General features: G+C 37.3%; 2 protein-coding genes across 2 annotated transcripts in view; both read right to left on the bottom strand.

Moving 5' to 3' along the window:
* Positions 1-5,103, bottom strand: part of LOC109032481 (uncharacterized) — a 143,601-nt gene extending 138,498 nt beyond the window's left edge. Inside the window, exon 1 of the mRNA XM_019044636.2 lies at positions 4,581-5,103. Within this exon, the coding sequence (XP_018900181.2) occupies positions 4,581-4,647 (67 nt within the window). The 5' untranslated portion in view covers positions 4,648-5,103. The remainder of the gene's footprint in view (positions 1-4,580) is intronic.
* Positions 5,104-6,940: 1,837 nt separating this feature from the next.
* l(3)05822 (SH3 domain-containing lethal (3) 05822) lies at positions 6,941-20,690 on the bottom strand. Its single transcript, XM_019044650.2, has 8 exons — positions 20,164-20,690; positions 19,966-20,053; positions 18,285-18,423; positions 16,917-17,089; positions 14,906-15,434; positions 14,277-14,366; positions 11,324-11,527; positions 6,941-10,564 (listed from the first exon to the last, which is right to left on the bottom strand). Exons 1-8 carry the CDS (start codon positions 20,183-20,185, stop codon positions 10,448-10,450), a joined length of 1,362 nt encoding a protein of 453 aa, XP_018900195.2. The 5' UTR covers positions 20,186-20,690; the 3' UTR covers positions 6,941-10,447.
* Between the last annotated feature and the right edge of the window lie 1,453 nt (positions 20,691-22,143).

Below are 22,143 nucleotides of genomic sequence, written 5' to 3'. Positions count from 1 at the left end.
GACCAAAAATTGTTACACGCTTCAATAATAACCTTATTCTTATCTCAAATTGAAAATCTTGGATCACAGAGCACTCACCGAAGAATCTCCTTCCTTCTGCATCAGTATGAGAAGAGTGACGATACTTTGGAGCAATAACTTTGAACTAGTTTCAATAAATGATGGCTTCAGAATTTGAGTCATCATTTACTAGAGATTGGATCAAAGAAATAAGTCAGCAGGTCACGGTTGTGGCTGGAGTCACACTTCCAGTAGGACAATCAGGAAATACGTACACGGATAACACACAAATTCAAGAGCTATGCAGCTCTGATTGGATCAGATTTTAGATTTAATCGGTAGATTGAAATGAAAAAATTCGGTGCACTACTTAAAGGGAAGCAGGGTGCCTTATCTTGAAATCCTAGGCAAATCGTGCGGATGCAGTAAAAAAGTTCTCCGCAGATGATGAACTGGTGGGTAAGGCGATTACTCAATTGTAGCCTGTAAAGCTCTTTGCTTGCTTTGCTTCTGTAGTCATAAAATGTTGATTAGAGTTGCAAGAATAATCTGAAAAAGCAGTAATAAGCCTGGATTCCATCTGACACTAAACACCTTCACTAGAAAATAACGTCCTACGTTTAGCTAAATAAGGATAAGTAAGCCACATATAACTGAAGGAATCACGTAAAAGTGCTTAAGCAACAATTATAGTAAAATTATGATTGTAAAAAATGTTGAATAATGGCAAAATTAAAGCTAAATCGTGGGATAAGCACCAGTTGTTTACGAACGGTATGATAATAAATCCGCCATATTGCCGATCGCGCACCTGAAAATCGCATTTGAAGTCGAATTTCAACTAATTTCAACCTCCGGTTCGTTTATGCGGAGTGCGAAAACCTAGTCTTTAGTGTAAAATAAGGTTTCAAACACAAATTTCGGAAACCTACATTTCGTTAGTTCCGTATCGTTTATGCCGTGATTTGAACCTTGGTTTCAAACTCAGGTTTCGATTGAAGTTAGGTTAAGAGGCTCGCATAAACATAGCTATTGGCCCAGTGCGTGCTTCCAGTGATGCGCCACGATCTCTGCCTCACAACAAACACGGCGGGCTGATTGTAGAAATTCATAGACAAAGCGAGAGACGATGAAGACAAACTGAAAATAGAGCGATCTCATTGGTGGAAGCGGGTGGTTGCAATGGATAAAGGAGGTAAGTGATACAGTGATAGACTTACTAACGGCAACCCGCGCGAGGGAACCTGTATATACACTGGAAAAAAGAAAGAAAGAAAAAAAAAAAAAAACACATTGGAGCTAGAGTCCAGACTCTTTAAAACATTGACAAGAAAATATACTCTTGATTCAATCGGATTTTTGCTTAAATCAAGAACCAAGCCTCTTAATTTAAGCGGATTTCATTTTGATTCAAGCAAAAATCCGATTGAATCATAAGTATTTTTTCTTGTCAATATTTTCTAGAGTCTGGACTCTAGATCCAATGTGTTTTTTTTTTCCAGTGTTCCAATAGCACTCAATAGGACCGAAAAATTGCATACTTTTGGCTGAGAGGCTGTCGTGGGAAAATGATAAACAGTTTTGGCATTTTTCATTCATCCAAAAATTTTCGGCATACTTCAGTGTTTTCCGTTCCGTGAAATTTCTTTTCCAGAGTTGAGCACTTTTCGAAACTAACTGTTCTGACGACGTCAGGATCCTAGCGAGAGGGGGGGGGGGGGAGGGAGGAGTGACGGACATGGATCCTACGAGAGACTTCTGAGTATTGACCCGGCTCAATTCAGAAGTCGAAAACAATGGGCGAGAAGACTCAATATTGCAATGTCCTTGACACTCGGACGTTTAGTACCGATCAGCACATTCGTTGGTTTACATACTTATTGTCTTAGCAGGAATCCTTGCTGAGTTGGAAATTCTATGCTCTAGGAAACAGAATTCTAGTCTATAGAATGCAAAAAATTCGCTTTCGATAGGTTTTCCTATTCAGGATCTAAGTTAAGCGAGAAGTGGATTTGAGAAAGCTGGGCTGGCTCAGAGACTTAAACGCGAGGTAAAGAAAAATGACGCGAGTGCCGATCCTCTCAAATTGGCAACACTGTTTATCCCGTTTACTCCCATTAAAAATATCGATCCAACCACCTGAAATAAATTGTTCCACATGAATTTAAATGAAGAAAAAACAGTGTTGCCAGCTTCTGTGAATCACGACTGGATGCAGCCAAAGTTTCTGTGCTTGAGGGCTCCGGTACCTCCCATTTCTTGAAGTAAAAAGGAGAGGTAACCAATACGAAAAAAAAATGCCACAAAAAGCATTGAAACCGTCCTAAAGGTTCGGAAACGAATTGTAGTATTTCATCATTCACCATATTTAGTCTCAGTTCTTCTCCACTTTAATAGCAGAATATACTTAGGTATGCCACTAATCTTATGAGATAATACACACTTGATCTTTATGATAGAATTCATGTATCAAAAATCACTTCACTTATGAAAGTATGCACTTGATTGAAGATGGAATGTGATACATTTCGAATTACAGGAGTACTTTATCCATCCTAAGTTCAACTGGGGAAAGAAGAGAATAGACAAAAGTCACATTAACTTAAAACGCATTAAGAATCACTTGCCCCATTAGCACAGAGAAATTTCTGTTGAATGATGCCATCATTCGATGAGACATTTGTCCATTCTGTCCTTCCTCCAGGTCAAAGAACTTGAGAGATGAGGTCCTCCAGACACAATGAAAGGGTGATTAAGTAAATTGATTACATTGAGACTGATTGCAGGATTTCCTTGTGCTTAAAAAGGCTTGAGTAAGTATATGCCTTGAATGGAGTGGCTACAGAAAAATCTATCCTCTATGGAGGAAACTGCCCTTTAGACTTGTTCATATTACGCAGAGAAGATACGATAGGATTGTGGAAGCACCAAAGTATAAAGAGTTAATGCTTTAGATGCGCATCATGGAAGTAAGTGATGCAATGGAGGATTTGAATTTCTGAGATTGATTTTAAACTGGCAGGAGTACTTTAACCCTTCCTCAACCTAAAAAGTCTTCGTTTTTAGAGCTCATTTTAACAAAAACATTGGCAACAAAATCACAGATAGGGCAATCAACATCTCATATGAAGTACTACAAGCTCCCAAATTATGGTTACACCCCCTCTCCTTCCAAAGTCTAGGGGTCTCACATCCTTATTAGTCTGGACTGGATTTGTGCACCTAATTTTTCATCCGAGCACTTTCAAAACAGAAGGACCTGAGAAAGGTATCGAGATTCTAAGGGGGAATCATCTCACTTTTGCCACCATAGAAGCAATCATCCTAAGCTGACATCAATAAAAAATTCAAGTATACTGGGGTCAGTGTTCTTTAATTGCCATTCTTGACCCTTGCTTTGTTTACAATCCTTTGGTAAGGCGACCTATGAGAAGTTGCAAAAGGGTCTTGTCTTATAATCAACAGGACAAAAATTTCAAACACTAAGCTGAATAATCAACAAGCATGTGAATCACCTTTCTACTACAGCCCTATTTGGAACAATGCTCATCAGAATTGAAGATCTTGAGAGCAAACAGCTTCACTTGTGAAACATAAAACAGAAATGAAGTTTCAACCTTTAGGTAAATTCCTTATCAGAACTGCCCATAGCATTACAGATCAACACCTCAGCAACGGACTTTGAGCACTCGCATTCATACTGCACAGTGCAAAGGTTCCCTGCTCCTCCCCTTATCCATGAGTTGTTTACACATGGCAAAGGCCCTATCCAGTCCAGGTATGGACTGAGGAAGTTGGAAAGAAAAGAAATTTGCCATTGAATGTAATTCAAAGGAACAGCTTATGATTAAACCACAGTGGCTTTCACGTAGCTTTTATCAATGAGATAAATGTAGTAGGTAGATAGGAGGATAAGGGCAAGGAACCAGATTCACAGAAAAGTACATCTTACAGGAAAAAGTTTCTTCAACCTAGAAGGCACACGAATTTGGTAATGATAACCGTCCTGCTTCCTTGAATTAGAGGGGGAAAAGTGGTGTCTGTACCCGGACAGAATCCAAAATAGGTACCTAAATGGAAAGAATAATATCCAGTGGCCAAAACAGACTTGAGGAAAGTTTAAAACCACATTGTAGATAATTATGATTACTTCAAATACTACATCAATTTCAAAAATTGTTGAATACCTGCGATGAAAACGTGAGATGAAGGTTTGAGGCCAGTGCAAGATTAAAGCTTTGAACAGAGGGTTGATACCATTCAATGTAGTTAACTCGTGGAAAACTTCGGAAGGATGGAAAATTTAACACTCCTAAGCATTGGATGTTGGATTCAGGTCAATAGAGACAAAAAAAAGACAAAATACCTACGACGAAGGAAGGCAAAATGGGGCCATTGGTGAAAAAATGCAGGGGAGGTTAAAGGGACCAAAGGAAAGGACGCACGGCCAAATCTAATTCAACAGGTTGAGAAATCTCGCTGAATTGAAGGGAAAAATTAAAGACTGATTGAAAATTATTGCTCCGGGTACATGAAAAAGTAGAATAACGAATAACGATAATTCCAATCAAAGTACAAACCTTCTACGACCGTTGAGAATAAGCAGAATAGAATGAGGGACAGCAGGTAATCCACAGGTCGCTTCATGGTTTGAATGCGACGGTTCAGCTCTTGTAAAACCACATTAATCCAAATTTGCGGGGAACTACACTCATAAAATAAACAAAATCATTTCACAAGTAGTCACATGCACATAATTTTCACATTTTCGCACTTAATTCCGTTTAATATCATTGAAAAACGACACAAAATCGCACCCGACACTACAAACAAAACGTTCCGCGGCCGCGATTACCGTACATTCAAACCAACGGCTGATTCCGGGACTCTTGGCACAAGAAAAAGTAGTTCCCGTGCATGCAGATACATCCGCGCTGCTCCTTTCTTTCCTTGGTGCACTCGTCGTATGAAGGGAAGCACAATCAAACTTGTCCAACGATTAAAACAAAGTGATTCCAAAGGGAAATTGAAGGAAAGCTCATTTCACTGAAATATTTCTCGTTTCATCCAAACGCGGTGGTAACAAAGTGAGCACTGCTTTGTCTCGCGGCAAATGGAATGCAGCAAGGTCCGCCCCTCCAACGTGAGGCTGGCCAATGACAACGACTCTTCTGCCTTTCATTCAAAACAAGGCCGTCGACCACAAATTGGGCAACAACCCCGCGCCGCGAAAAGGGCGGGTATGCAACACAACTTCCTGTTGCGTACGACTATTGTACGTACGAGTAATTGGAAGGCTGCATTCTTTTACAAGTTTTTGGGCTATACTTTCGAAGATTTTAGGATGGGCATTTAAATCTTTCAGTGCTGTACAAACTAGAATGGAAACATTGCGTGTCAGGTCAGAACTTAGAGGGCAACTGGCTTTCTAGAGATTGACCTCAGTGTTTTAGGCAATTTTGTTGACTGGATGGAGTAGGATTTTTTTTTTTTTTAGATATAGGAGATCCATAGAGTTCCCTTCATACAAAATTTCTAGTTATGCTCTTTTTAAAATCCTCTCATAAGTAATCCAGTGAGCAAAAACGGAGAACTCAAATAATAAACATTTTGGATTGAATTAAATCAAATTAATTGTTAAAATTACTTACTCTTTAATAAATAAGTATCATTAAAATTCGTTCAAATTTTAATTTGTCACTTGATAATACAACCACTAACGGTAATGAAAAACATCCCTATATAAAGGTTATTCATGTGCAGGTACTTCATTGATATCTAACCCTTAATTTCAAATAAGAAGGGAAAATATTTGGTATAAACTGCAAAAAAAAGCAAATCGACAGCGAAAGTCGCCAATCACATACCTCGTTTGCGGTGTCTGAAAATCTCTGTCTCTACATTTATTTTCAAAAGCGCACAAATTCACATCATTCCTTGAAGTTTTTGCAGAAGTTTCTTTACACAGAGAAGAAAAATCACAGCAGTTTTAAAGAATTGCTGTTGAATGGTATTCTGTTTAAAAAATAAAGTAGGTATGACAGGAAGTCTGCGACGTCGCAAACCTAGTTATGTGATTGCCAACTTACACCGTCGAAATGTTCTCCTTCATGTAAACCGGACAACTTTTGAAAACGATGAAATGGATTTATCCTTTTAGGACACATTAAGGTGACAGAAACGAAAATAGCAACCTGTTTCTCTGGATTAAAATTGAAAACTGGTGGGCATGGGACGAAATCTGACATACTTGTAAATGAAGACATTAAATTTTCCAGTTTCACCCTTCAGTCACTTCTGATACAGAGAAATTTGATAGATGAATAAAATGCTTGAAATAACAGTTCTTAAGGTGGTTCGTCCCAGTTTCTGGTGTGGTCGAACTGACATGCTATCTATCGCATCAATTATGCAAAAAATATTGGTAGATTTTGAAGTTTGAGCCAAGAAAATGACTATAGCCTCTACACATGAGCCTAATGAATCATTCTAAACCAAAAAATTGGCAAAATTCAGAAAAATAATAGCAGAATCCTTTTCGAGGACAAACCTTGCATTCATGCAGAAATCGACAACTGTATCAAATGCAACGTTTTTGTCTCAAAAAGGATTCTGCTTTTATTTCTATAAATTTGGCCAATTTTATGGTTAGAATAATTCTTTAGGTTCAGGTGTAGGGGCTATCGTCCTTTCTATGGCTAGAACTTCAAAATCTGCCGAGATTTTTTGCATGATCGATGCAATATATCACATACCAGTTCGACTACGCCAGAAACTGTGACAAATTATCTTGATAGAAACCTTGAAACTAATAATAGTGAATATGTAATGTCAATAAGCACTTTTAGCATCTTTTAGTTCACTTCATAACGTTCGATTTTTTTCCCCCTTTTTTTTAACACCCCCCCCCCCTTACTAAAAAACAATGAAAGGCAACGAATGAAATAGTAACAAAATTTTATTACAAAACAAGGCTTGATAATGAAGCTCTAACACTTTATAAGGCACCTCTTTGATTGTCTTTGAGCATTAATACATCAGAGAAAAATTTGGAAGGTACAATAATGAGAATACTTACACAAGTAATGAATACATGGACGAATTTTTTAAAGAGTGAGTATACTTCACTATATTCATAAATAAAAAAATTAGAGAGAGGATCAATGTAATCAAAAACATGCTATTTGAGGACTTCTGACAGGAAATCTCGATTCTTTGATACTGCAGACAAACATGATCCCTATTATCTAGGAAATTTATCTTAAGAGGCACAGCAAATGAATATGGTAACATACTCCTCTTGAATATTTTAAGCCCAAGGAATAAATCTTCTACTAATTGTTCTTGCTCATAGAAAATCTTTCACCAAGATGGAAAGATGTCCCTTGTTGTTTTGGATTTATCTAATAAAACGGTTTTCTCAGAGAAGTCTTTCAGAAATTTCAAAATGGGTTTTTTTCCTGATTTGTTTGTCTCTCTTCATTGTGATACGCTGGTCATGCAAACCCAGATTCCTGACTACTGTGAAAGACACTATGCAAGAGATTAATCACCCTTCAATTTCACTATTCTCAGAAAATTTGCTTTCAGAGATTGCCCAACTATTCAGATCACTTCGATCAAGACACACTTGAATATTTTGATAAAGAATTGATCAGCTGAAAGTAGACCGGTGTATTGATCGAATGTTCTGCATTTTCTCTTCACTGAGCAAAGCTGAAAGCAAAATTTTCATGATCTGCTGTTGGATTAACTGGATGTATTTATGCTAAAAGGAACTATGTTACACGCAAACTCTATGCTAATAGTTCTTTTTAGCATAAATATGTTCAACTGTCAGTTGATTATGACTAAAAGAAGGGGGTCCTCCGTTCATAGTTTGTCTTCCTTACAAATAGGCTGATTCCCATCGGGAGAGCGATGTCAAGGAAGGTTAATGTTTATGTCTCAAACAGGATGATATTTTGAAATTAAAGGATCAAATATCTAGTTGGCTTCACAGTGATTTTCTTTGGGCTCAAACGGGAGGCTAAAAACTCAATGATTTCAGGGGCTCTTGAATTGCATTCAACATAAAAGATGAGGTGCTTGGGTTTTATTGGGTCTGTTCAGAGAGATCATTTTCCTGCATCCTGGATAGGGCCACAAGCTGAATAAGTGTACGCACTTTTCAAGTGACACAGATCGTCCATCATTTTCTTCTATACTAATATGAAAATTGCAGATCTTTTACTCCATGTTAAATGCATCAACTTATTCAGCGTGCACCTTACTTTCTTCCAAGGACATCTTCTTACTTTTCTCCTTGTTTTTAGGTGCCTCTTACTTAAATTTGTAAGAAAAATTTTCTTCTCTAGTTCTCAGTTTTTCTTGATCTCTATGTTTCATTGATATTCTGTTTGCTTTCTGGCATCTGTCTGCTTGTGCATCAATAGTTTCGCAAAGTATTAAGATTTCAGTCTGCCGAGTACATCAAACCCAAGCCACTAGGTTTGAGGATTCCTGTCCCATGTGTTCTGGTTACAGTTCAACCAATAAATATATAAAATAAAAATTTGACAAACTTTTGTCAGTTGTTGCGATAACTAGGGCAGTCAAACTTCCAATCAGAATTTTCTTTTATAAAGACAGCTTAAATTAATTTTAAGCATATTTGATTCAATTGCTTACTGAAGAATCTAAAAATAGAAAATATTTACTATTTTCAGAAAAAAAACATTCCAAAACAGTTTCTGTAATCTAAATGCACTGTAGCAATGTGGTTTCCAATTTTTACACACTAAAAACTGCCACTGATTATGCACTATGTATAAAAATAAAAAATTGTGACACAAACAAAATGAAGCCATTGAAATGTAACAGTCTACCCACCATTATGAATGGTATAAATTGTTGCTGTTGAGATATAATGCAGATCAAAAAAAGTTTTTGTGAAACAAGATAAAAAAGAGAGAGTAGAACTGTTTTGACTGCGGAACAAAAAATTGCAAGATCTTCAATGACCTCAACATTGACAAATTTTCGGCTCTCTAGATAAAAAAAAAAAAAATTAATAGGTAAGACTGATCAGATTGACAAAAACTAGATCAAAATAAAATTGTACTTGCATGAGCCAGAAACCATGCAAATTTTTTGTAGGATAAAAATAAACTATTTGCATGTGAAGGTCGCAAGCATGAATCTTTCAAGAAGTTTGAGACTAAAAAAATTTAAAACATACACTCTCTTACTTTTAGATAAATTGATCAAATTTTAAAAACTATTATAACTTAAAAAACAAATTGTTTGGGGCGTTTTAACTGGAGTTGATTACTAAATAATACACTTTAATTGAAAAATTCTCTGCGGAAATTGGTGACATTTCATTTGAGGGGCTTGAAGGACAGGGCGCATAAGTGCAGTTTCAAGAAATGTCTGTTTAAAGTTTCACAATTACATAAAACCTTCTGGCGGAAAGTAAGTTTAAACTCACTTTTTGCTTTAAAGTTAGTTTTAGTTGTAAATTTTTCTCCGAATATACTTTCGAACTAGTTTCAGTCGAGTTCATGAATATCTCAATTTTTTCAAAAACAGCACATACGCGTTTTGTCTTCCATGACCCTCACTTCAAGTAACCATTTTATGAACATGTACCACTCTCTTATGACAAGTTGAAGCCCTCTCTTACGATTTGTTATGATTTAAAATTAATTTCATTTGTTCAACACTCGGATAAAAGTTGTTTGGCATGACTTAATCAGCGACCAATTTTTGTAAAACATTTTCACAAGTGGCGAAAAGAATGTGGAAATTCTTAAATTAAAGACATTCACATGTTAACTACATGTTCACTTGCAGAATTTTAGAGACATTTTAGACAAAGACATTTTCAGATTTTCACAATCCTACAAAAAAATTCATTTTTGACAAGATAAATAGTAAGAAATGACGAGTCCCTTTTGCAATTTATCGCCCATCTGACGTAAGAATGTATCTCAATTGCCACAAGAGCCCTGTTCTCCACATAGCTCTATCCTTTCTGGGGCTCATGTGCAAATAGAGATATGCCCATGTATCAGAGGAACGACAAATTGAACAATTGAACTAACATTACCTAAGTTATATCACGACACAGTTTTCTGATGCAGGTGCCACTAGCATCTCATTTACATTATGTCTCCTTGGACAATGTTACACATGGACAAATAATAGCGTCCTATTTGTTCTATTTGACTTTCACGTTAAGCTCTTTAAGTTTAAATGCACTAAAACACGAGCCAATGATAATCTTGTAATATAATAATCTTTACAGAAACATACGAATCTTATCAAACTGAGAAATTACATTATTGATTAGATTGATGTTTGGATGATCCACAAGATATGCTTTTAAATTTGATAAAATGAAAAGGATAAAAAAAGGGTAAAATGTGACTGACAAATATCCTTGATTAGCTATTGAGTGATATCACGAATCTGGTAAAGGACTTACAAAACTAGAAGGAAATTGACCTCTTTTGTCTCCGATTTCACCATACAGCCAGTCTTGATTTATTGTTTCCAGAACAGTGACTTCATCTCCTTCCTGAAATTGAAGAAGCAGGTAAATCATGAATTCATTTGATCTTAATACAATGAAGGTAAGAATAAATACATCAAAACTGACCAAATGACAGTTATGATGTAGTGTATTCATGTGCTTTAATTTATCCTTTTACGTCATACTGTTACAAATCTTACAAGGTTATTTAAATATTTATTTTTCACTTACAAATAATAGTTTTCAAACAGTCAAAATTATATAAGTTACTAGTGAAAGATACATTTAATCATTTCCTTGCTGAAAAGATGTTGTTACTGTTTTAAGCCTTTGAAAATAACATCATCATCAATATGAGCATGTCATTAATCCATCGAGCCATTAATTAAATTCGGATAAATTATGATTCATAATAGGTTCTTTAGGGAAACGGGGGAAAAAATAGCTTGAAGGCTTTTACTGTAGGGGTTGTGGGCAAAGGTTGTTGTTCCGAATGCCATATTTTGCCTGAGAACTAGGGGAATTGTGCCCCTAGGCTCAGCCCCCCCCCCCCCCCTTTGGATATACCTATGTCCTTTTGCAAAACTTTTTATGCAGAATATTTAAAATAGGTCATACTTCTCTCTTTTTTTACACGGAAAACAAATTTCATTTTTTAGAGAGAGAAGGCTGCAGCATATATGTAAGCCATTTGTATAATTATCATTTCAGCAGTTAAAAATGTTGAGGAGCTTTTTTGAGGGAGAGAAAGGGGAGCAAGAAACAGAGAAAAATAAGCTGAAGAATTATGGAATTTCAAAATACCTTGAAATCAAGATCATCCCAACTTTCAGCATGAAAATCAAAAATAGCGATAACTTTTCTATTTTCAGAACTACTACTGTCAGCACTATTCAGAGGCACCTTGACTTCTACATAGTTGCTCGGAAACATGCCTTCTCGTCCGTTTAAACACCCCATGAACCACTCTTCATTCACTTCTCTGGTGAGCAGAATCACATCTTTTTCCTGCACAAAAAGAAAGAGAAAAGGTATTACAAACACAAGTGGTTTTTGGAAATAAATGAAAGTGAGTGAGGCTTGTTTTAATCACTGTTTATCAAATCAACTGTTCATTTTAATCAAAACGCCTAAAATTGAACTCTCCAACTGACATTTGAAGGTGGGTCTGTTGCATGCAAGAGATACAGCCAAGTAAATAGAGTTTTAAAATCACAAAACTTACGCACGAAAGTCACAAAGGGCACATGAAAAAGTCTGAAGTCCACTCTTTGGCACGTAATTTGTGAACAGAACTAACTGAATTCAATGACTCGATGAACCTTGTCTAATTCAGAGACAAATGTTAGAGAAGCAGCCTTACTCAGGCATGCTTAAGAGAGGAGTAGTTGAGCACTTGGAGGTAGAAAAGAGACTGGTTTACAGTGGCCCTGCCCCGGTATTTATATGAGTGATTACACAACCGAGAGTGGCTGGCCTTGAGCCCATTACATAACTGTTGCATAACTCTCCTGGCTTGTTATGTAACTGCGGTTACGTAAGCCGCTAGTTGCACAGCTAGTTGCCTGATCAGGCAGGAGCTACAGGGTGTCTAGCAATTTTCGAAACAAAATTCCCTAACATTCCCTGATTTCCCTGACAAAAACGGCCAAAAAACCGGGAAAAAATTTAAAATTCCCTGAAATTTCCCTGATTTAAAGAAAAAATATTCCTAATTTTTCAACATAGTTGAGCTAACAAGAAGATAAGGATTTTCTCATGTTTCAGGAATATAATGTAATAAATACAGCAAAATATATGGTGCCTAAACTTATAAGAGATATTTTTGCCTATTTAAACTTGTAAAGACATTAGCGAAAATTCTGATAGAAATCTTGGTAGAAATCTCTGAAAGAGTAAAATTTGGGAGACATTTCCCGAAAAAGTCGTGTTTTTTGGTTTCCCTGATACAAAAATCGCTTGCAATGTAAAATTCCCTGACATACCGAATTTTTGCAGATTCCCTGACATATTCTCTGATTTTCCTGACACAAAAAAAAAAAATCCCAGACATTTCCCAGTTTTCCAGGTTTTGCTAGACACCCTGGTGCTTGATTATGTAACAAGTTAACTGAAAAAGTAGTATGACAAGGAGAAGGTCCTTAATTTTGGATCCTTGATTGATTCAAATGATTATCCATGCCGAATTCTTAATAAATGGAACTAAGGCTGTCTTCTTCAATCTGCGTAGTTTATAGCACACTTTTTCAAATTTTACACCTCCAACAGGTTGTTGTTTTTAGTGGCTGCCATACAGAAAACTCAAAAAAAGGGGTACAAAATTCGCAGATTACAAACTGAAGAAAGGATTTTAGACTTCTTAGATGTGCCCATCATCATTACTTTACATAGAGCTGCCATACTGGTACTTTTCCTTGAGAAACTCGAATTTCTGGTCAGATTTTCAAAATTTCATAAACCAAGATGACTGCCATGGCCTAAAATACTGTGTCGGCTCTTGCTTTATCGATTTTTGTAAAACTCGGAGTCCAAAGTTAATTTTTGACGGAAAACTCGAATTTTTGGTCAGATTTTCAAAATTCCAAAAATCCAAGATGGCGGGCGTGGTTTAAAATACTATCTTGGCTCCTCTTCCATCGATTTTAGTGAAACTCAGTAGTACCGGATATTTTTCGTCGGGAAACTCGAATTTTTGGTCAGCTTTTTAAAATTTCAAAATCCAGGATGAAGGCCGTAGCCTAAAATACTGTGATGGCTCCAGTTTTATCGATTTTTGTGAAACTCGGTGATAGGAGGTAATTTTCGACGGGAAACTCGAATTTTCGGTCAGATTTTCAAAATTCCAAAAATCCAAGATGGCGGACGTGGTTTAAAATGCTACATTGGCTCCTCTTCCATCGATTTTTATGAAACTCGGCATCACCGCGTATTTTTCGTCAGGAAACTCGAATTTTTAGTCAGATTTTCAAAATTCCAAAATCTAAAATGGCGGCCGTGGCCTGGAATACTGCGTCTGCTCCTGGACCATCGATTTCTGTGCAACTTGGTGGAAAAGAAGATGAAGACGACTGCTGTCTTCTCATGATAGTTAAAAACTATGTGGGACAGGGCCGGCTCGCAGAGCGAGTCGCAAGTTCATCGAGAAGCCAAGAACCGGGGGTCCAGGGGCACTCCCCGGCTAGGCATGTCAGCTTGCAAAGCCAGCTAATCACGGTTAGTTTCCTTATGAATTTACCTATGAAAAATCTTTTTACTCGCCTGGATCTCTGGCATGCAACAGACTCATTGAGTATTATTTTTAAAAAATGTGTTCAGATTTTTTTGAAAGTTGCCTAAAATATGAAAATCCAGGGGGAAAAGAGGTCGAGGGGTAAAAGGGACAAAATGAGATCCTTCGTGATATTCCTCCTGCCTCTGAGATGCTTAATGTTCTTAATGTTTTTGTGAAGTTGGTAGCATTGTAGCTAGCCTTTAACGGTATTGAAGAGAATACTAACATAGCCATCAGATATTTCCAGAGTTATTTTCCTGTCTGTGGAAAAAACTCCAAAAATTATTGGGAAACAATGTTAAGGATGTGTTTCATCAAAAATGTATAAGACAATTATTTACTTTGAGAAGTTTCCTTTCAATAACTGTTTCCTTGTCAGTTGCAACTCATAAAGGTTGGCACAATGAATAGTGAATTTATCATCAAATATCAAATATTTGAGGAGAGCCTTCAGGTAGTTTAAATAAAAAAATCTTGAACCCTTACCTTAAAAGATAAATCACTTTCAACATCTGCGTTATAATCATACAAAGCAATGCAGTATGGCTTTTCATTTTCAACACGTTTTGATGGTTTCTAAAAAAAGAAAAATAAGAAATGTTACAGATACTTTCAATTGAACATTATTCTATCATCAGAAATTTTTTAAAAAATACCTTGACAATCAGCACATCTCCAAGTTTTAGAAACTGAATGAGTGAAAAAATCACACGACAAAATTATTGATTAATACATCTTTTCTGAGAAATAATATCGAAATGGAAGGTGAGACCAGAAAAATAAGAATATCGAAGATGATGTCTTTTAGAATCTCTACTTATCTTATATTAATTTGCTTATCCCAGTTTCTTTCCCATTCAATAAAAACCGATGAATAACTTTGTCTGATGGTGGCTGGACACCAAGCTATTTAACAATTCTAGGCCCATAAGAACTTTAACTGCTAAGCGAGTTGTAGAGATCGTTTTTATGTGCTTGAGACCAAAACACGGCTTACATAAACTGCATTTCTGAACGACAGGAACACTATCTGAGGGTCTGTTGCAGAATAGGCACATGAAAATGCATTGGCAGTCATGGTGCCAAAAAATTAATTTACGTGAAATAGTACTTACAAACTCAAATGATGGTCTCGGTGGAACTGGTGGCCCACTGCATAGTACTTGGAGAACCTCAGCAGGGGGAGGAGGTGGTGGAACAGAGGGCATAGGCGGGGAAAAATCATCAGGAAAGTCAAAGATTGACTCTGATGGCTGCGTACAGCTGCTGGACGGGACTGCCCATAGAGACTCAGATGAATTTTGACTTATTACGGGTAAAGGTGGCCTCAAAGGTGCTTTACTCTGCTTTGTTCGTATAATTGTGGGGTTGCGAACAGCTGGTGTGTCCAGCATTTTTACTTTTAACTTAGGATCTTCATTGCTCAGTTGGAAAGTTGGATTGACGCATGCTGATTTTGGCAAAGGGGAGAAAGGGTCTGTGACGGGTTTGGTGGTGTCCTCAAGGCTGAGGCTCGTAGGAAAAAGAGCGAAGTCATCTTCGAAACCACTTTCCACTTGAGAGCCGGTTCCGTAATTTCCACTGGCTGAAGTGTTTCCATTGTCACTACTCAGACTGTCAACACTGACCCCATCACTACTTGATCTGTAGAGAACACGAAGTTGGTTTAATGTAGACTTAAGTTTCCTACTAGTTAAATGGTAAAATGAGGATTATTTTGAGGGACTGAATTGTTGGACTTTTTTGGTGACGATGCACAGCTACAAATCTTTTCGTGAGTTTCATAAATTGAGAGAGTTGTATTTTTATAATGCAAGAAATACACACTTACAAGCTCCTCAATTCTGCCAAGATTGTAATACTTACAGATTCATTTCCTGCTGGACTATTATAAACTTTGACCGGAATCTGCCCTTCAAAAATTGTCTTTAGTTTTACTCATTTATTTTGGTTAGAAATGTGCAGCATGTGTGTTCATTACAGTTTGCTACAAATCAGATTTAAAGTTACAGGGTCCCAGCAGCATTTACCAGCTTGTTCATACTCTTCACCGATATTATTCAAATTTGAGTCTCAAATCATTTTCTTTTGAGAAACAAGTGCATGCCTGCTATTTGTATAATACACTGTTCAAGTTTCTCAGCATATTGGCTTTTTTGGTTTTTTAATTTATTTTTTTGATTAACTTATCTACTGGCACTGGCCCTTTTTTCTTTTCCTTTTTTTAAAGAAAAATAATTTAAAGGTTAAGCAATAAGTGATCGTCATATACATAGTTTTCATAGAAAAACATTATGGAGTTTCATGATTTGTGGTAGACAGGAGTTTATTGTCATACGAAATTTTGGCTGAAAAGAGAAGTTTGCTAAAAATGTAAATTGATCCAATCTCAATTCTCCAGAGAATTCTTACAGATGTCTGAAAGAATTGATTTCAAGGCATTAAATTGGAAGTAGGGGTGCAGAGCTACCGTTACTGAATGACCAACCGAATCATAATAGTCACGATAAAATTGTAAAGGCTGATGGACAGGGATTTTTTAAATGTGAAGGCATCTGAAAAGGGGGGAAAATGTTATGGTGGGACTACCTTGTGTGAATAAAATTATTGAATGTGTTATTCTTTCAGATGGAAAGTGCTGAGCACATTACTTTCAGCAAAAAAACTGCGAACTGTGTGTTTCATGCGAAAATAATAATGAAGTGTGCAGTCTTATGTAGAGCAATGTGAAGGTTGACTCAAAAAATGTGAAGGGAGGGAAGTCTTAGGTGGACAGCAATGTGAGGGCAGCCTTAGAAAATTTGATGGCTGCCTCAAAATATGTGAAAGCTTCCTTAGGAAAAGTGAAGGCAAAAAATTTTCTGCGCCCCTGGTCCGAAGTTATTCAATTTCATTGGATTGACTTGTCTGTCACCTTTTTTGTGTCTCTAATTTCTGCAATGTCTTCACTTTTAATTTCTGACGGGCGTACAGGGGCATAAAATATCTTGCGGTGGAATTTTGTTATACCAGATGACAAGCAAACTTCAAAGAGATTTTTATTCGAACATTATTTCAAGCCCGCGAGTTTTCAATTTACATCACTCCATTACTGCTCCTAATATTGAAAGTGATAAACCCGCATACCTTGTGGTAAGAGTTGGTGAACTAGGAGGTGAATGCAAGTCAATCAGAGATGCTACCGGTACACTTGGAACGTGGACAGCCTTCGTGATCTCAGGGTTAAAGATGTGAGCAGGCCTTGAAGCCGCAAAAGAATTTTTTCGAGAGAACAAATTTGATAAAACAGTTGTACGGTTCTGAAATAAAGGAGGAATCGACAGTTACAAAAAGTATTCAATGGCAAAAATTGCTCAGTATTGAGAGAAAAAAAGGTGAAATTTCTAACCTGTAAAAGGCCAAAGAACAGGGAACTTCCGTTCTGCACAGGGGAGGGGGATGTTGCTATTAATGTTTGCAGTTTACCTTCCTTAAGTCTTAAGTCTTGCTCGGAGAGGGTGGGGAAAAATTAGGACTTTAGAAATTCAAATGAAAGCATGCTGGAAGGAGACGTCCAAACGGGGAGTCAGAGCTTCTGGCTTGGGTTTCCAATGCCTGGAGACTCTAAATGTGCTGACACCTACAAATTCTAGACCTCTGGCTCCAGTCCTTCAATTTAGCTGAGTTGCAGGACTCAAGCATCCAGTATTCCTGCTCGGTCACCACTTGACAGTGAGTACCATTGGTCTAGTTTTGATAAATGTTTGAAGACTATAATTGTGCTCTTGTCATTTAGTTCTATCTATTTGATTCACTTTTTATTCGTTTTTTTTCCTAAAATCGAGAAGCATTAAATGCTAGCTTAAAAGTTGTTGGTGAATCTCTTTTTGTTTAAAAAAATTAGAATAGGTAGGTATTCTAAAGATAAATGTAACAGAGTAACGGGAACTTTTAAGCATAAAACTTGTGATGTGGTGACTGAGAGTAATGACAATGAGATCTTGCAACAATTGAAAGAAAAGTTTCATGAAGCTGAAATCAGTAGAAGGGAAAAATTGCGAATGTTAACCATTCTTTTGAGATTATGGACAGTGAAAAAAATTGTTGAGGAATTTGAAACAACAAGGTACGCAGCGCAGCTAGGGATGAGATTACAAATAGAGAAAGGCAGTGCTTGAAACATACGCCAGCCAAACAGCAGTTCGCCGATAAGAAATCGCCTTTAGCCGCTAAGAAATGAAACTGACGCCAAGAAAATCATTGTTAGGACTCCAGTTTTGGGATTTTTCGGCATATTCCAGACTCGAGGCATTTCGAAAAGGCGATTTCTCGTTTTGGCCCCTAAGAAAAAAAGTTGCAGGCCAGATGGCTGCTAAGACTTCATGCCAAGTTTCAAATACTGGATAAAGGTATTCTATCAACCCCCAACCTCGATAATAGTAAAATGATTTTGAGTATTCTCTTTTTTGGATAGAAGATTCATCATTCGAGCAGAAAATTCTGAGGTGGACTGACCTGTATTTTGTTCTTGTTGTCAATTTTTGGTGGGGGAGGCCGTGGTGGAGGTTTCTTTTTCTTACTAACATCGCACATTGAATGAGATCTAAACTGATTAGCAAGACTAGACGGTCTTGAGGATTCAATGGCATGCTTCCTGTAGACAAAAAAGATAAATATTGTGAACTGCATTACACTTGCATGAGGAGTGATCAAATTGCAATCGCATGGGAAGGGCACAAGATCCTGCTCTAAATAAGGAGGTTGCAAAATAATAACTGTGTGTCCTAGAGAAATAAAATCACTCAGCTCTGCCCTAGTGAGGGATTCTCATTTCCTTTTCTTTTTTTCTCTTCTACGACATTGATAATAAGTAAATGGAATTTTCATAAATTTTGATTGTTTTTTCATGTTTGATTTTACTGATACATTTTTCAGACTCTACTTACTGACTTTATGTCAGAGAATCTAAGGATTTGAGAGATCAGGGAGTACTTACCAGATGTTAGCCAACTAAACTTAAAAATAGCTGAATGTTATTATTATTGTTTTGTACCTAAATGTGAAAGTAAAATGTATTTTTCTTGCTTAACAAGCTATGATCAATGGCAGGACTAAATGTTTTGTATTTGTATTATTACTAGTGATTCTATAAACAATACTTTTCTTTTAAAAAAATAAGTAAATAAATTCGATCACCCATTGCACAATTACTTAGTCATCAAAAACATACCTAAGGGGAAATACCTAGGGAAAACGAAATCCGTGTCTTAGCAGTAAATAATACTTCTTCTTTGACGAAGAGAGCTCACACATGGTGCCAGTCATCACCAAGGTCAGTCCGATAACAAGATGTTCTATGGCATTTTCTCGATCTGGTGCCAAGCTGCCCCGATTTATTATTTCACTACTTTCCAAACGTTTTCCTAATTTGCAAAGCCTCCTTAATCTCCTTAATGAGCATAAGTTCAATGGAATCAGACTGAGGAACAGCATAGTGGAACGAGCAAATCAGGGGAATTTCTTGGCAACGCAGACAACCCTTGCCGCCGTTTTTCAATGATTATCACACTCAACTTCTGTGACAGACTAATATGGGTCTATCGACCTTGGTCATCACTTACACCCTGAAGATTTCCTGAGGGCACCATGTTCTTCTTTAAATCTATTATGCAAACTAAAAATGGCTTGAGCAGTTGGTGCGTTGATGCTTCTTACAGGGCTTTGTGCGTGCAAACTCTGATTCTGATTGTAGTGCCATCTCACCAATTTTGTTTGAGGTGAGAACGCAGAGGAGTGATTACAGTCTTCAAGTTTTTACTTCAATTAAAAAATATTTTTCACCGAGTTGTAGGGGTATTTTAATGAAACGCTTGGCGGTCTTTTTATATCTTACTTACAAAGATACGGTACTCATAATATCTTAGGAACAGGTTCCTTGATTTCCAGTCTGATATAAAACAACGTGAGAGAATTGCAACACTGATGTTGTCATATTTCACTCCTTTGAACGGCGGAACCCCCTTCTGTACTTACTGATGAGAAAACCATATTAGTGGGGCCAGTTAATATATTATACATACTTCCTATTAAAGAGGCGATGAGATAAACCTGGTATGCATGATATTCTCATTATGTTAGATAGGAAAACTTAAGTATGGAAGTAAACAACTAATGTAGACTAAAGCCGCTAACTTACTTGTCACTTCCTAGGTCTAGAGACGAGATGCCCCTGGATATGGAGCTTCCAGGAGGTGCAGGGGCAGGCCTGGTGGGTAAATTGCATCCTGAAAGAAAAAAAGAGGGAAGTTACAAGCAGAACATATAAATAAGCAGCCCACGATGTATACAAAATCTGACAGGAATCTTTCATAGCACAAGTTTACACTACACTTACCATTTCCTGCTGGCGTGACCATTTCTGCTGCTCAAAGTTCGTCAGTAGTTTCAGTTAAGTGTTTACCTTCTACCTTCCATTATCGAGAGACATAAATTCAGTGGGATGTGCAAAAATACTGGAACAATGCAATATTAGACGAATTAGGACGCAAGGCGGATAAGGGAGATAATAAACATTCGTCACTAAAAAGAAGAAGATAAGGATAAAGGACATGGGACATCACAGGCAACAGAACCATAGAACAGTCGATAACGTAATCCCCGACCCGTGGTAGAATTTCACCACGAGTATGAGGCTCTCATTGGTGGATTCGCACGATGATGTCATATAAGTGAATGTAAAGTGCTATTGTCCTCGGACATGGCTTGGCAACTTTGGCAACCTTGTGTCTCTGTTCTTACTGCCTGATTTGGCTACCACGTCGCGAAAACCAGAAAACAGCGCGATTTTTGAAATGAAAATTAAAGCCAGAATAATCATTGTAGGTATTCAGAATGTGACCATTCAGAGGGTCTGAATCTGAACTGTCTTTTTTCCGACTCAAAAATCTTGCTCGGAGGTCATTTTTCAAGATACTTGCGATCGAAGCATTGATCATGTACCGTGATACTAACCACCAGCACCCCCCCCCCCCCCCCCCCCAGCCCAAGAGGGTATTTTTTATCTACAACAGAAAGGTGAAGGGCAGAGTTGCTAAGAGAAATTTCATCGAATGAAATTTCACAAGAAATTTCATGAAATTTCTTTTTCCCCCATGAAATTTCTTTTTCCCCAGAATTTCTTGAAATTTCCTCATGAAATTTCTTAAAATTTCCTCATGAAATTTCTTGAAATTGCCTCATGAAATTTCTTCTTATAATCTTTCACGGAATTTCTTAACTCTGGTGAAGGGTCTGGGATAAAATTACAATTCTAGAAAATACCTCTGATAAAATTAAAGAAATTTTTCTCCGAACATCTTTCCGACTATTTTGAACATGCAGAAAGGAACCAAGCCACATCACTTTTTTACTGAGAACGGTAGTGCGGATTTTTCAGCAAATTTCAGTGAATTTTCTGCATGATACAAAGCAAATTCCCCAAAATTTTCAAAGGAAATCGCACAAACGATCTCTCGTAAAAATTTAAATTGCCCAGTTACTTAAATTTTGCAATTTAAAGCTGATGTGGCTCGGTTTCTTTCCGCTGAGCGCGGTCCAATCAGCGAAGAAGCGAAGAGAGAGAGCCAGAGTTAAGAAATTTCGTGAAAGATTATAAGAAGAAATTTCATGAGGAAATTTCACGAAATTTCATTCGATGAAATTTCTTTTAGCAATACTGGAGAGAGCGTATTTTGTCAGTACACCCCCCCCCCCCCCGCATTCAATGAAGGATGTCCTGAAGGTTGAGGGGCTGGTTTGAAGATCTCCCTCCTCCTTTGGGGGTGCTTAGAGTGCTGCTAGAGAACATCAAATTGTCAAAATGTCAACATTTTCCGGGGGAGGCCTCCCAGACTATCCCTGGACATCCACGGCTGTTTTTAGAAAAAGGGAGGCCGAGGGGTGCAAAGTGATAAAATAGAGGGGGGGGGTAGCTCGTCAAGAACCTAGGGGGGGAGGGATGACACCTCTGTAAAGGAACCACTATTTCTGGCTCATTTTAGAAACAACATAAATGCCATTGGTTTCCTTATACAGGTAAGTTCTTTCATGAAGGAGCCAGAGATGGTGGTTCCTCATTGCAAAATGTAATCCATAAAATATGTACATAGTGGGTATAATCAATTATTTTAGGTGGCGTTAGCCGCTCACGCTGCTCAATTCTCAAAAACTCCTTCCAAAAAATGGGAGGCGAGAGGGCGTGATGGATTCATAAAGAAGTTCTCTCCAGTTGATCACGTATAAGAGAACTTTAAAAGTGGAGTAGGTACCTATAACAAAATATGTGGAGAATGAAATTTAAAAAAAAATGAATTTGGATGAAAATTACTTCGAGCGA

The sequence above is a fragment of the Bemisia tabaci genome, chromosome 2 (assembly GCF_918797505.1).
Source record: "Bemisia tabaci chromosome 2, PGI_BMITA_v3".
Taxonomy (NCBI): domain Eukaryota; kingdom Metazoa; phylum Arthropoda; class Insecta; order Hemiptera; family Aleyrodidae; genus Bemisia; species Bemisia tabaci.
Note: the sequence above shows the minus strand (reverse complement) of the source record. Positions and strands in the feature narration are given on the sequence as shown.